Source organism: Malus domestica, chromosome 11 (assembly GCF_042453785.1).
Source record: "Malus domestica chromosome 11, GDT2T_hap1".
Classification (NCBI taxonomy): domain Eukaryota; kingdom Viridiplantae; phylum Streptophyta; class Magnoliopsida; order Rosales; family Rosaceae; genus Malus; species Malus domestica.
In genome coordinates, this window is record NC_091671.1 from 10,526,581 (window position 1) to 10,541,255 (window position 14,675).

General features: G+C 35.9%; 1 protein-coding gene across 3 annotated transcripts; it reads left to right on the plus strand.

Moving 5' to 3' along the window:
- Positions 1–6,475: 6,475 nt before the first annotated feature.
- On the plus strand, positions 6,476–11,118 carry LOC103447778 (putative respiratory burst oxidase homolog protein H). Of its 3 annotated transcripts, none has more exons than XM_008386985.4 (15): positions 6,476–7,004; positions 7,108–7,273; positions 7,349–7,397; positions 7,490–7,603; positions 7,690–8,493; positions 8,649–8,744; positions 8,825–8,940; positions 9,020–9,122; positions 9,346–9,440; positions 9,539–9,701; positions 9,789–9,962; positions 10,055–10,183; positions 10,265–10,343; positions 10,472–10,615; positions 10,872–11,118. In XM_008386985.4, the coding sequence occupies exons 1-14, from the start codon at positions 6,623–6,625 to the stop codon at positions 10,579–10,581; spliced, it is 2,580 nt and encodes an 859-aa protein (XP_008385207.1). In that variant the 5' UTR covers positions 6,476–6,622; the 3' UTR covers positions 10,582–10,615; positions 10,872–11,118. The 3 variants fall into 3 exon arrangements, 2 of the variants coding, with proteins under 2 accessions (XP_008385207.1, XP_070664882.1); XM_070808781.1 differs by having other exon boundaries at positions 6,623–7,004; positions 7,091–7,273; XR_011573507.1 differs by lacking the exon at positions 10,872–11,118 and having other exon boundaries at positions 9,776–9,962; positions 10,472–10,767.
- The last annotated feature ends 3,557 nt before the right edge of the window (positions 11,119–14,675 follow it).

The window sequence follows — 14,675 nt, forward strand, 5'->3', positions numbered from 1 at the left end:
CTGGTTACATTAGAGAGAGCAGGGGTTTGAAACATGCTCTGATACAACAACCAACAACAACAACAACAACAAAGCCCTTTCCCACTAAGTGGGGGATTCATTTTCATAAGGATTCGACGTAACTTAGGAGTGCCGGCTATCGACTACCTGACGCCCTCCCCTTTTTCCTTTATCCGGGCTTGGGACTGACAATGTAAGATAAACTTACACATGCGGAGTTGAAACCTGCTCTGATACCATGAGAAAAAAATGTATTTGGCCAGAATGATTCTTTCATTGATAGAATACTGAATATATACAATAGCTTTCCTTGTACAATAAGAAGGCCTACAATCTAGGAATACATCAATGAAAAGTATCAAAGACAAATCAATCATATAATTCCTTCCTATCTAATTACATTGACTTTCTAACAGTGATTTTGGTTGCGTTTGATTTGACTTTTTCAATGCGATTGAGATGACTGAGGAATGAACACGTCTCGGTTGAGGGTTCTTCGTATCTTTGGTCAAGGACTTTGATATTTGTGAAAGTGAAGTGGTATGGATTTAGTGATTGACATGGTGAGCTGAGATGTATGAGAAGCTGAATCGTATCAACCTATACGAATCGGTTGAATTGATCAAATTGATAAGTAATTAAATTACAATACTTTTATTGCAAGAAAATAAATTGCAAGAAAGTAAATTGCAAAAAAATAAATTGTGATAAAATAAAAATTTTTCTGTGCGTGAAAATACTTTCCTCTATACATTGGAGGAAAACGAGTTACACACAAATTGAGAGTGACTACATATAGAACGAGAAAATAAAGGTAAAAGCACGCAGGGTGTAGCGAAAATAATAATGTATACTGGTTGAGAGCATTCATTCTCAAAGTTTCCCCCTTGATTTCTTTTCAGTGATTATAAATTTCAAAATGTATCCTCTCGATGACAATAATAATGTATGTCTTTCAATATGAAAATCCTTAATCAATTTCTTCCTTAGATATCATGGTTGACTTAGGAGATTATGACTCAATTCAAGATGATCATGTCGTGTTGAAAGTGACAAATATGAGTCCAAATAGAGACCAAAAGTGCTGATAAAAAAAAAAAATAAAGACCGAAAGACGCTTCTATTTATAGGTGTTGGAGCCCTTAATCATTTTTTATTATTATTAGTAGGTTTTTTAGTCAAAATGATATCTGAGATTTGCATAACTTCTCTTAGTTTCTGAAATTTGAAATCAATAAAAGTGGTCCCTAAGATTGTTCATCATCAATCATTTTGATCCTTGAGTAAAAAATTATGTTACATAAGGATCAAAATAATAAAATTACTCTCAATTTGATAAACAATAGGCCAAAATGATTTGACCAAAATGATGGTATTTTTGTCATTTGATTCTTATTTTATAGAGATTTTTTTTCACGGAATGATCAAAATGATTGATTGTGGACAAACTTAGGGACCAATTCTATCTATTTCAAATCTCAAAGACCAAAGTGAGTAGTTATGCAAATCTTAGAGATGAAGAAATCAATGAAAGACGGTCCTTTGCACGGGCAAGATGTAGAAGATTGCTAAAGGAGGGGGACAAAATATCGTCTAAGCTCTCTCTCTCTTGTAGGGTATAATAAATCACTCTCCAAAGTTGATTTAATAATCCACTTAATGTGGACTTAATTAGGCTTTAAGAGAAATTTATTTCCCTTTCCTAGAAAGACCTAATTTCCTATTAAAGAGAGAATCTACATCAAAATAGGAAGCAGTCCTACGTTTCCTAAAGCAAGATGATCTCTACACTTGCTGCCTTTTTCTGCGAGCAGCCCAACAAGTGTGGAGGTATTTGTGGAGCCAAAAATATTCACAAGGCGACACGTGGATTTTTGGATAAAAGATGACAAAAATACCCTTGAGGCATACCGGGATTCCTAAGTACGAGCAACGGGCAATCATCCGTTAACCAAGTAAAAAATGCCTAAAGAAGGTAACAAATAAAATTTATTTCATCCATATACTCCACAAGGTAACCATTCCAAACATTCCATTTAAATTAGATTAATTGGTGAATTAATGGATTTATTTCCTAATTAATCCATTAAATCACCAATTAAATGACCCATTATGCCAATTAATCCCCATTACATAACCCACTACCCAAAAATCCCAAATGGCTGGCCACCCTTGTTGATCTCATCATATTCACCTATTTTATTACATTAATTAGCTAGTTAATTTGGCAATAATTTTATTTGCTAAATTAATTAGTCAATTATTCCCATAACTCCTAAATTCAACCTAAATCAAGAACCCTATCCCTATAAATAGGCTCTCATTCTCACCAAAAAGTTAGGTCCTGACTTTTGCCAAAATTCTCCAAAGCTCTCAAACACTTTTCTTTCAAAATTCTAACTTTGGCATCGGAGGTTCTTCGGCCAAAGCCCCCCCATTCATCGTGGGCGCGTGAGGCTCTTGGCCTTGACCTAAGGTGTTAATTGTTTTGTAGGTACAATTTTGTCCAAGATCAAGGAGGAAGAAATTTGCATCCATAGTATGGATTTAGTGATTGACGTGGTGAGCTGAGATGTATGGGAAGGTGAATCGCATGAACCTATACGAATCGGTCGAATTGATCAAATTGATAAGTAATTAAATTACAATACTTTTATTGCAAGAAAATAAATTGCAAGAAAGTAAATTGCAAAAAAATAAATTGTGATACAATAAAAATTACTCTGTGCGTGAAAATACTTTCCTCTATACATTGGAGGAAAATGAGTTACACACAAATTGAGAGTGACTACATATAGAACGAGAAAATAAAGGTAAAAGCACGCAGGGTGTAGAGAAAATAATACTGTATACTGGTTGAGAGCATTCATTCTCAAAGTTTCCCCCTTGATTTCTTTTCAGTGATTATAAATTTCAAAATGTATCCTCTCGATGACAATAATAATGTATGCCTTCAATATGAAAATCCTTAATCAATTTCTTCCTTAGATATCATGGTTCACTTAGGAGATTATGACTCAATTCAAGATGCTCATGTCGTGTTGAAAGTGACAAATATGAGTCCAAATAGAGACCAAAAGTGCTGATAAAAAAAAAGAGACCGAAAGAAGCTTCTATTTATAGGTGTTGGAGCCCTTAATCATTTATTATTATTATTAGTAGGTTTTTTAGTCAAAATGATCTTTGAGATTTGCATAACTTTTTTTAGTTTCTAAAATTTAAAATCAATAGAAGTGATCCCTAAGATTGTCCATCATCAATCATTTTGATCCTTGAGTAAAAAATTATGTTACATAAGGATCAAAATAATAAAATTACTCTCAATTTGATAAACAATAGGCCAAAATGATTTGACCAAAATGATGGTATTTTTGTCATTTGATTCTTATTTTATAGAGATTTTTTTTTCACGGAATGATCAAAATGATTGATTGTGGACAAACTTAGGGACCAATTCTATCTATTTCAAATCTCAAAGACCAAAGTGAGTAGTTATGCAAATCTTAGAGACGAAGAAATCAATGAAAGACGGTCATTTGCACGGGCAAGATGTAGAAGATTGCTAAAGGAGGGGGCAAAATATCCTCTAAGCCCTCTCTCTCTTGTAGGGTATAATAAATCGCTCTCCAAAGTTGATTTAATAACCCACTTAAGGTGGACTAAATTAGGCTTTAAGAGAAATTTATTTCCCTTTCCTAGAAAGACCTAATTTCCTATTAAAGAGAGAATCTACATCAAAATAGGAAGCAGTCCTACGTTTCCTAAAGCAAGATGATCTCTACACCTGCTGCCATTTTTTGTGAGCAGCCCAACAGCTGTGGGGGCATTTGTGGAGCAAAAAATATTCACAAGGCGACACGTGAATTTTTGGATAAAAGATGACAAAAATACCCTTGAGGCATACCGGGATTCCTACGCACGAGCAGCGGGCAATCATCGGTTAACCAAGTAAAAAATGCCTAAAGAAGGTAACAAATAAAAGTTATTTCATCCATATACTCCACAAGGTAACCATTCCAAACATTTCGTTTAAATTAGATTAATTGGTGAATTAATGGATTTATTTCCTAATTAATCCATTAAATCACCAATTAAATGACCCATTAATGCAATTAATCCCCCATTACATAACCCACTACCCAAAAATCCCAAATGGCCGGCCACCCTTATTGATCTCATCACATTCGCCTATTTTATCACATTAATTAGCTAGTTAATTTGGCAATAATTTTATTTGCTAAATTAATTAGTCAATTATTCCCATAACTCCTAAATTCAACCTAAATCAAGAACCCTATCCCTATAAATAGGCTCTCATTCTCACCAAAAAGCTAGGTCCTGACTCTTACTAAAATTCTCCAAAGCTCTCAAACACTTTTCTCTCAAAATTCTAACTTTGGCATCAGAGGTTCTTCGGCCAAAGCCCCCCCCATTCATCGTGGGCGCGTGAGGCTCTTGGCCTTGACCTAAGGTGTTAATTGTTTTGTAGGTGCAATTTTGTCCAAGATCAAGGAGGAAGAAATTTGCATCCATAGTATGGATTTAGTGATTGACGTGGTGAGCTGAGATGTATGGGAAGGTGAATCGCATGAACCTATACGAATTGGTCGAATTGATCAAATTGATAAGTAATTAAATTACAATACTTTTATTGCAAGAAAGTAAATTGCAAAAAAATAAATTGTGATAAAATAAAAATTACTCTGTGCGTGAAAATACTTTCCTCTATACATTGGAGGAAACGAGTTACACACAAATTGAGAGTGACTACATATAGAACGAGAAAATAAAGGTAAAAGCACTTAGGGTGTAGAGAAAATAATAATGTATACTGGTTGAGAGCATTCATTCTCAAAGTTTCCCCCTTGATTTCTTTTCAATGATTATAAATTTCAAAATGTATCCTCTCGATGACAATAATAATGTATGTCTTCAATATGAAAATCCTTAATCAATTTCTTCCTTAGATATCATGGTTCACTTAGGAGATTATGACTCAATTCAAGATGCTCATGTCGTGTTGAAAGTGATAAATATGAGTCCAAATAGAGACCAAAAGTGCTGATAAAAAAAAAAGAGACTGAAAGAAGCTTCTATTTATAGGTGTTGGAGCCCTTAATCATTTATTATTATTATTAGTAGGTTTTTTAGTCAAAATGATATCTGAGATTTGCATAACTTCTCTTAGTTTCTGAAATTTGAAATCAATAGAAACGATCCCTAAGATTGTCCATCATCAATCATTTTGATCCTTGAGTAAAAAATTATGTTACATAAGGATCAAAATAATAAAATTACTCTCAATTTGATAAACAATAGGCCAAAATGATTTGACCAAAACGATGGTATTTTTGTCATTTTATTCTTATTTTATAGAGATTTTTTTTCACAGAATGATCAAAATGATTGATTGTGGACAAACTCAGGGACCAGTTCTATCTATTTTAAATCTCAGAGACCAAAGTGAGTAGTTATGCAAATCTCAGAGACCATTTTGGCTAAAAATCCTTATTAGTAAGATAGGTTGTCTTGCTTTTGTAACATTGATCATTTCTCACATGGATTTTCATGAATATTGAACTCATCCACTAGATTTTGGTGATCTTAGTAATTCTCACACTTAACAAAGTTTGACGCAAGATGACACCTGATTAGCTTTTTGTAATCAACTTTTGTAATTTATTGTTAGTTTCAGACACATTTTAATTTTATTCATAATTTTATAAACTGTTCTTGACATAACAAAATGTCTTTATGCACAAGAGAGAAGTTTCACAAGAAGTGTGCATTGATGATTTCGTGCTTCTTAGTACTAAAGAAAGAAATTTCTCAAATTCGTTTTTGAAAAGCATAATATTTTTCTTGGGGTGGAAGACAATGTTCTTTGAAATTGCCCTGCACTTGTATTTTTATGGTGAACTTTTTATGTATAAATAAAAATTTGTTCTTTATCTTAACAAAGGTATCTTTATAATGCACAATAATGTATAAGGTTAGAGTTTTCTAACTCCGTCTGCCTTAAATGCATAACACGTATAAGGTTATGTTTAGGATTGCATACGTTAAATGCGTAACACGTACAGCCCATCCCATTGAAAGTTTTTGGCTTGGCTTTTGTAAGTGAACAAAAATATTATCATTAAAACCGTAATATCAGTGGCAACGTTATCATTATATCTACTGAACATTAACAAGAATGCTTTGTTTGTAAGTGGTAGATTTCCCTGTAAATAAGGCTTTCTTCTTCAACCTACGGTATCCCGAGCTCAAACCCTTCTCTCTCCATACTTGTAGGTTAAATGAATTTAGTGTAAAAATAAAAAGAGAAAAAAATAATTGTTAAAAAACAGCTTAATATCTAAAATACCAAAACAAATAACTATACATAGCTAAAAACAAAAATAATGAAATACAAGCAGCTAGTGACATTGTTCTCTTATTATTAGACAAAGAACCACCAAACTAACTGAGCCTTCCATTGCTCTTCCCTCCTTTCCACACACATTTGACCCTTTCAGCTTTGTCTTCTCTCCACAACCCTAACTCCGCCCTTCTTTCTCTATTTTCCACATCTATCCTTCCCTTCTCCATGACATGTAAATTTCAGAGGTAAAAAAATTTCATGGTGGCAATGAACATGTCAAAGGATGATGACCAGAACGATCCCAACAAATGGAAGCTTGAAACAATTGATATTGACCCCATGGTGGATATTCCCTTAAGTAACAATGACACAGAAGGCAATGTGACCAAGAGTTCCAACGATGCGACGTTGAAGCGGAACAACAGCAGTGTAAGGAAGAGAAATGGGGTTCAGGGAAACAATCATGGCAGCGTGGGATGTAGGGCGGAACCAGGAGGGAAAGAAGGGATTAAGAGCTTGCGTTTTCTGGATAGGACAGCCACAGGAAAAGAAGTGGATGCATGGAAGCAGGTTGAGAAGCGGTTTAATCAATACGCGGTCGCTGATAGGCTCTCCAGGGACAAATTTGGAGCCTGCATTGGTAAGTACTCGTTTGCTTTATTACCCTTTTGTAAGTTGTATGCATTTTGAAATGGAACGTGGAACACAATGTATGTGAGATTTTAGAAGCTTTCGTTTCATAGGGATGGGAGGAGAATCGAAGGAATTTGCAGGCGAATTGTTTGATGCATTGGCTAGGAGAAGGATAATATGCGAGAAAGGTGGGATCACTCTTGAAGAATTAAGGTTGTTTTGGGAAGACATAACTAATGAAGACATGGAAGCAAGACTTCAGATATTCTTCGACATGTAAGGAAAAACTCTCTATGTTTAATTTAACATTATTAAACACAAACTAGATAAATGAATTTGATGATTTGTTAGATGTGACAAGAATGGTGATGGGAAGCTCTCCGAGGATGAGGTAGAAGAGGTGAGGATGGAGACCAAATTTACATGTTCGTTCTCCCATTTTTTTTTTCCATATGTTTGTGAATCCGATTTCTAAAATTTCTTACGGAAAAGGTTATAGTTTTGAGCGCCTCCGCAAACAAGCTGGCAAATCTTAAAATGCAAGCAAAATCATACGCAGCTTTGATCATGGAAGAGATTGACCCTGACCACCTTGGATATATAGAGGTGAAGTTATATGTAGATTCTTGATAGCATTAATTAGAATTAATTTCTCACCTTCAGCGACTTCTTACATTCTAGTTTTAATACAGATGTGGCAGTTGGAAACCCTACTGAGGGGAATGGCAGTGTCCGAAGATAACCAAAAACTCGGAAAGAGAACCCAATCTCTCACGAAATCCATGATTCCCAGAAGTTACAGAACTCCCATTAGCAAATTCCTGTCTACAACTGCAGAACTTGTGCAAGAAAACTGGAAGAAAATATGGATTGTGATATTGTGGTTAGCTATCAACATAGGCCTCTTCACTTGGAAATACCGCCAATACCAGAAGCATGGATTATATAAACTCATGGGTACATGCCTCTGCATTGCAAAGGGCTCTGCTGAGACTCTCAAGTTCAATATGGCTCTCATTCTCATTCCAGTTTGTAGGGGAACTCTTACCGCAATTCGATCATCATTTCTCAGCAACCTAATCCCTTTTGATGACAACATCAAATTCCATAAGTTGATTGCACTGGGAATTGTAATTTCGACTTCTCTACATGCTGGTTTACACATAACTTGTGATTTCCCAAGATTGATAACATCCCAGGAAGATGAGTTCATGGATGTTGCCGGGACATATTTCAATTATAAGCAGCCAACTTACATGGACTTGGTTAATAGTATTCCAGGAATAACTGGGATTCTGATGACGGTTCTGATGATGTTTTCGTTCACACTGGCATTAAATGTAATGAGAAAAAATGTCAACTTACCGTGGCCACTCAACATATTGTCAGGGTTCAATTCTTTCTGGTATGCACATCATTTGCTTGTGTTGGTGTATATGCTCTTTGTCATGCATGGTTACTTCCTAATTTTCACGAGCGACTGGCACAAGAAGACGGTACGTATGCTACTTAAAGAGTTTCATATTCTCTAAATCGCTATTGTCACTATACTACTGGATTGCACATGGACAACAAGTTCGCAAAGTTTTATTGCAAATCCAAGATTCAAATTCATCCTGCTGAAACAATTTGCATCGTTCGTTTCTTGCAGACATGGATGTATATCCTTGTTCCAGTAATGTTGTATGCAATTGAGCGTTTTATTATAATCATAAAAGAAATTAATCTCCCTGTCCATGTCATTAAGGTCAGTGCTCGAAACTTTTAACATTCACTGAAATATCTCGGAAACTTGATTTGATTCATCACGCTTGTTGGATATTTCAGGCGGTAATATATACGGGAAATGTTCTGGCTTTGTACATGAGCAAACCTCATGGATTCAAGTATAAAAGTGGAATGTACCTCTTTCTTAAGTGCCCTGATATATCAGGTTTTGAATGGTAACAAAAATTATATAGTTGCTATCATGATCCGAAACCATAATATCTCTACACAAATTAAACACTTCGTTCACTACAGGCATCCCTTCACCATCACTTCTGCCCCAGGAGATGACTACTTGAGCGTCCACATACGAAGCTTGGGAGACTGGACTACGGAGCTTAGAGAAAGATTCGAAAAGGTAATCTACTTGTATTAGTATTAATGAGCCTAAATCATAATACTTGTGTTATAATCTATATATCAACATCCTACTCTCTAACAGTTCTAGACCTGAGGCTACTCATTAATTTTTCGCTTAGGCTACTTAATCAATCACGAAGAAATTTGGAAAACTGACCATTTCTTTTAAACAAGTCTTGAATTCTTTAATCTCTGCTGCATACTTCTTCAAATATATGCAGGCGTGCAGCCAGCTTCAAAGTACACAAACTAGAAAGGGAAATCTCGTTAGAATAGAAACGAAAGCGCATTCAAACTATGGTCATGAAATAGAAGGGTGAGCAGAATCTTAGCATGAACAAAATGTTGCTCATTATGAGTCAAACTGAAAGCGAAAATCAGTAACTGCTATTCGTTTTTTTATTTTTATGGCAGATATCCGAAGATCGTCATAAAGGGACCATATGGTGCACCGGCTCAAAATTACATAAAGTTTGATATCTTATTGCTCATAGGTCTGGGAATTGGAGCAACTCCCTTCGTCAGCATCATAAAAGATATCATAAACCAAATAAACCTCAACTTGGCTTATAATCCTGTGAGTCCGAGTAGAAAAAAAAAACAAGTTTTATCGGGAATCTTATGTGAACGATAACTAACAATTCAAATTAGTTACCTTATGTAGGATTCGATAACTGAGCATCAAGAAACATCCGTGGAAACCAAATCAAACAACATGCAAAGGGAGGCATATAAAAGGGGTCCAGAAAGAGCATACTTTTATTGGATAACAAGGGAGCAAGCTTCCTTTGAATGGTTTAAAGGTGTCATGGACGACATTGCAGAATGTGATCACTATGTGAGTTCATTCAAATTAAAAGTCAGATAAAACCAACCCTAGCTGCATCACTTTTTTTCATTGTTTTCTTTAACATGAACCAAATGTTGCAGCATATGATAGAAATGCACAACTACTTGACCAGCGTGTACGAAGAAGGAGATGCGAGGTCTGCTCTTATTGCCATGGTGCAGAAACTGCAACATGCTAAGAATGGAGTTGATGTTGTCTCAGAAAGCCGGGTATTGAACTTCGAAAAATTGTCACACACAAAGCATTGTTAGTGGAGTTTTAGTACTAATTCTATAACGTATTTGTGACAGATAAGAACTCATTTTGCAAGGCCTAATTGGAGAAAGGTGTTTTCCGACTTGGCTGCCGCACATGAATCCTCCCGAATAGGTGAGCCTAATTCTGATGAAGCTCTCCTATGTTTTTATCCATAACAGTTATGAAGTCTTCAAGCTACTACAAAGTTTTGAACATTCTAAGCATAAGACTTACGGTTTCGGGTCTCTTGTTTGTTGCAGGTGTCTTCTATTGTGGAAGTCCAACACTTACCAAAACACTCAGGGAGCTATGCCTAGAATTTAGTCTAAACTCAGCAACTCGGTTCGTCTTCCACAAGGAGAACTTCTAGAAGAGCTTTCCACATTGCAGATGCAGTCCTTTCTGTACAAATACTTCTCTTTTTCTTTTTCTTTCATTTACATACTCCTCTTCTTCTCATTAACCATTGTACATTCACAAGGTAAGGCAAATATGTACTCACATATATACAAAAGTGGACAAAAATTTCGTTTTGGTCCTCGCTTTGAACACCTTAGAATTTTGGTTTCAATTTTCAGTCCTCCTCTGTAATCATATTCATTGGGGAGTTATCTCCCAAATCTTAGTTTGCTCAACTAATGTTAGCTATTTTTTTGACAGCTTATAAATGGGGTTGGAGCAACCCATGCCCATCAATCAAGGATAAATATCCATTACCCATATAATTAATTTACTGTTGAAAACATTGGTGGATTAATGAATGCCCACATAGTAATGTGGACTTGGGAAAAGAATGATGATTGTATTTGTGTGATACTTCCAAAAAGTGTGTTGTGCTTTTCAAGATGTAATTATTATTTTCAAGATCAATAACATCAGTATCTCTCCCTCCCTCTTTTATCTGTCATCTTCTTGTGTTATAGTTACAGTGTGATATTTTACACATGTTTCGCTCCTGTCACTAGCAAAGATTATCTTTCTAACTTTTGCCTATTTATAACACGTTATCAGCACGACTCTCTAACCAGTTCTAATCTCCTTTCATCGAAAAATGCTTCCTCCAAGGATTTTACTGTTCTTCTTCCTCCTCTGCCTCATCTTCCTGATATATCCTCGTGAAGATTTGTTAGCACCATGCCTGCTTTTAGTTCTCAATATAACGATTACATATATCTTTGATTTCTTGTTTGGTGTAGTTCCTTATTACTAATTTAGTGTTTATTTTACTGCAGTCAAAGATGGTGCGGTACAATCGCCCATCTTGAACTGCAAATTTAATCTTACTGCAATCCAAGATGATGCGATATCATCGCCTATCTTGAGTTGCAGATTTAATTTTATTGCAATTTTAGGTGGTGCAGTATAATTACCAACCATGCTCTGTATATTTAAATTTTCCTGCTACTTGAGTGGTGCGGAATAATCGCCAATCCTATGCTATATTTTGTTTTCAATGAGAATGGTACGGTACAATCGCCATCTTCATTAATCAAGTAAATCTCGAGCCTGAAGTTTTGAATGCTTATCATTTTGGCTTGAAGATCAAAATGAAAAAATATTTGTAAGAACAAAAAGTTCTAACACTACATCCCTCCAAAATACATATTATTGCAAGTTCTTACACATCTCATTTTTCTTTTAGAAAAAAAAAATAGCGAACTTGGCAAATCTTGATTTTGTTGCCCTGGACATTACTGGGAAGAACTACCTTATCTGGGTAATGGATGCCAAGATTCATCTAGAGGCAGAGAATCTTAGAGAAACAATCAAGGAGGAGAACAATGCATATTCTCAAGATCGGGCAAATGTCATGATCTTTATCCATCGCCACTTTGATAAAGGACTAAAAAGCGAATACCTGATGGTTGAAGATCCATTAACACAATTTTGTGATGTTCAGAATTAGCTCCTAGATGAGACTCTGTGGGGAAAACATCACTAAGGAAGATATGCTAGAAAAGATTTTCATCACCTTTCATGCCTCCAACGTGAGAGAGCGAGGCTTCACTGAATACAATCAGCTGATATCTATGCTCCTGGTAGTTGAACAAAATAACGAGCTTCTGATGAAGAATCATCAGTCCCGGCCTACTGGATCTGTACCATTCCCATAAGTGAATGTTGCTTCCCTCGATATGAACACCACATCCTCTTATGGTAATAATTACAAACGAGGACGTGGCAACATGCGAGGTCGGTGGAACGGGAAAGGTAAGAATCATGGTGTTCAGTTTCACAACCAGATTCTAAGGCATAATTCAGGCTTGAGCTTCAAAAATGCAAATGGCCACAAAGGCAAAACTCATATGAATAACACTCCTAAAAATCTTGAAGGAGTTTGCCATAGGTGTGGTGGCAATAGGCACTGGGCCTGTACTTGTCGTACCCCAAAATATCGGGTGGATCTGTATCAAGCCTCCCTCAAAGAGAAGGGTGTCAAGACCAATTTCCTCGACCAGGCTAGACTAATGGAGATACCTGATCTAGTGTGCGACTTATCAGGACAGTTGAACACAACCCACCTAGATGTCTCAGACTTCATTATGGAAAGAGGGAATGAAGTGTATCGGTCCGATTGAATCATTTCTGTTTAATGTACTCTTATTATTCTGAACTTGTAGTCTAAATGCTTGCATTTCAAAATCAATAAAAGTGGCATGTCAATTTCCTTTTATTATAAATAAATTAATTGTGATTTCCTTACTCATATAGCATGGATAAAAACTATGGTCATTCTCAAAACAAGAGCAATGACGGAGATATTTATCCTGCAGACAGTGTACCATGTATACAATACTTCGAGATCGAAAGTATTTCTCAAGCTTGATGCTTACAAAAGTAAAGGTAACAATAACATCAGGCCAATTAGATATAATTGAAGGCTCAAGAAAAGCCCAAATCATGTTACCAAATGGAACAATATTGTTCATACAGAATGCGTTGTACGCTACTCGATCTACTCAAAATTTGTTGAGTTTTAAAGATATAAGTTTAAATGGATACCACATTGAAATGAAAAGTGCAGAAAATGTGGTGTATCTATGCATTACCTCCAATGATACCCATAAGCGTATATTAGAGAAGTTGCGTGGTTTGTTGAGTGGATTGTATTATACATACATAAAGACAATTGAATCACATACTGTCATGAACCAAAAGTTCATTGATTAAAAAATTTACATGCTTTGGCATGACCGTCTGGGTCATCCAAGATCCACCATGATGCGTAGGATCATTACCAACTCTAATGGACATCCATTATTGAGCAGACACATGGATATCTTAAATAATAACCTTTGCAAGGCTTGTTCTCAAGCGAAGTTGGTAATTAGACCATCACAACTAAAGGTTGATGTTGAATCCCCATCATTTATGCAAAGAATTCAAAGGAATATTTGTGGACCATTTCGATATTTTATGGTTTTGGTTGATGCATTTACTCGATGGTCACATGTTTGTCTCTTGTCTACTCGAAATGTAGCTTTTGCGAGACTTCTTGCTCAGATAATTAAGTTGCGAGCACAGTTCCCAGATTACCCTATTAAGTCAATCCGACTTGATAATGCTGGTGAATTTACTTATCAAACCTTTGATGATTACTACATGACATTGGGCATTGATGTTGAACACCATGTTCCTCATGTCCATACTCAAAATGGTCTAGCAGAAGCATTTATCAAGCAGCTTTAATTAATAGCTCGCACTCTGCTCATGAAAACAAAAATGCCAGTTTCTGCACGGGGACATGCCATCTTACATGCTGCATCATTGGTTCGATTGAGACCTATAGCCAACCACCAATACTTATCAATACAATTCGTGTTTGGACATCAGCCAAACATTTCACATTTACGAGTTTTTGGTTGTGCTGTTTATGTGCCTATTGCACCGACACAATGCACTAAATTGGGACCTCAACGCAAGTTGGGAATTTATGTGGATTTTGGATTCACCATCTATCATTAGATATTTGGAACCCTTGACAGGTGATATGTTTACAACTTGTTTTGCTGATTGTTACTTTGATGAGACAGTCTTCCCATCATTAGGGGTAGAAAATACCGTTCCAGAATAACAGCATGAGCTAACATGGGTTGTACCCACCTTGCCTCATGTTGATCCATATAGCACTCAATGTGAAAATGAAGTGAAAAGGATCGTTCATCTTTAAAGTACTGTTAATCAAATGCCAGATGCATTTAATGATGCTATGAAAGTGACAAAATCACATATACTAGTTGCAAATGCACCTGCAAGAATTGATGTCCCTGTTGGACAAAATAAAGTGGCAGTGAATGATTCACCTGGTGCACGCCTGAAGCGTGGTAGACCCCCAAGTTCAAAAGATTCAGCCCCTCGAAAGAGAAAGATGAAGGCATAATTGAATCCGAATGAAATCATTCAGGAAGAGAAAATGAATGACAAATCTACAATTCATGATTCTGTACTTCCAGAAAAAGAAAA

Coding starts and splice junctions, on each gene's coding strand:
- LOC103447778 (XM_008386985.4), top strand. CDS start 6,623: ATGGTGGCAATGAACATGTCAAAGGATGATGACCAGAACGATCCCAAC. Junction 9,441..9,538: donor TATGGTCATGAAATAGAAGG/GTGAGCAGAATC, acceptor TTTTTATGGCAG/ATATCCGAAGATCGTCATAA. Junction 10,344..10,471: donor ACATGAATCCTCCCGAATAG/GTGAGCCTAATT, acceptor TGTTTGTTGCAG/GTGTCTTCTATTGTGGAAGT.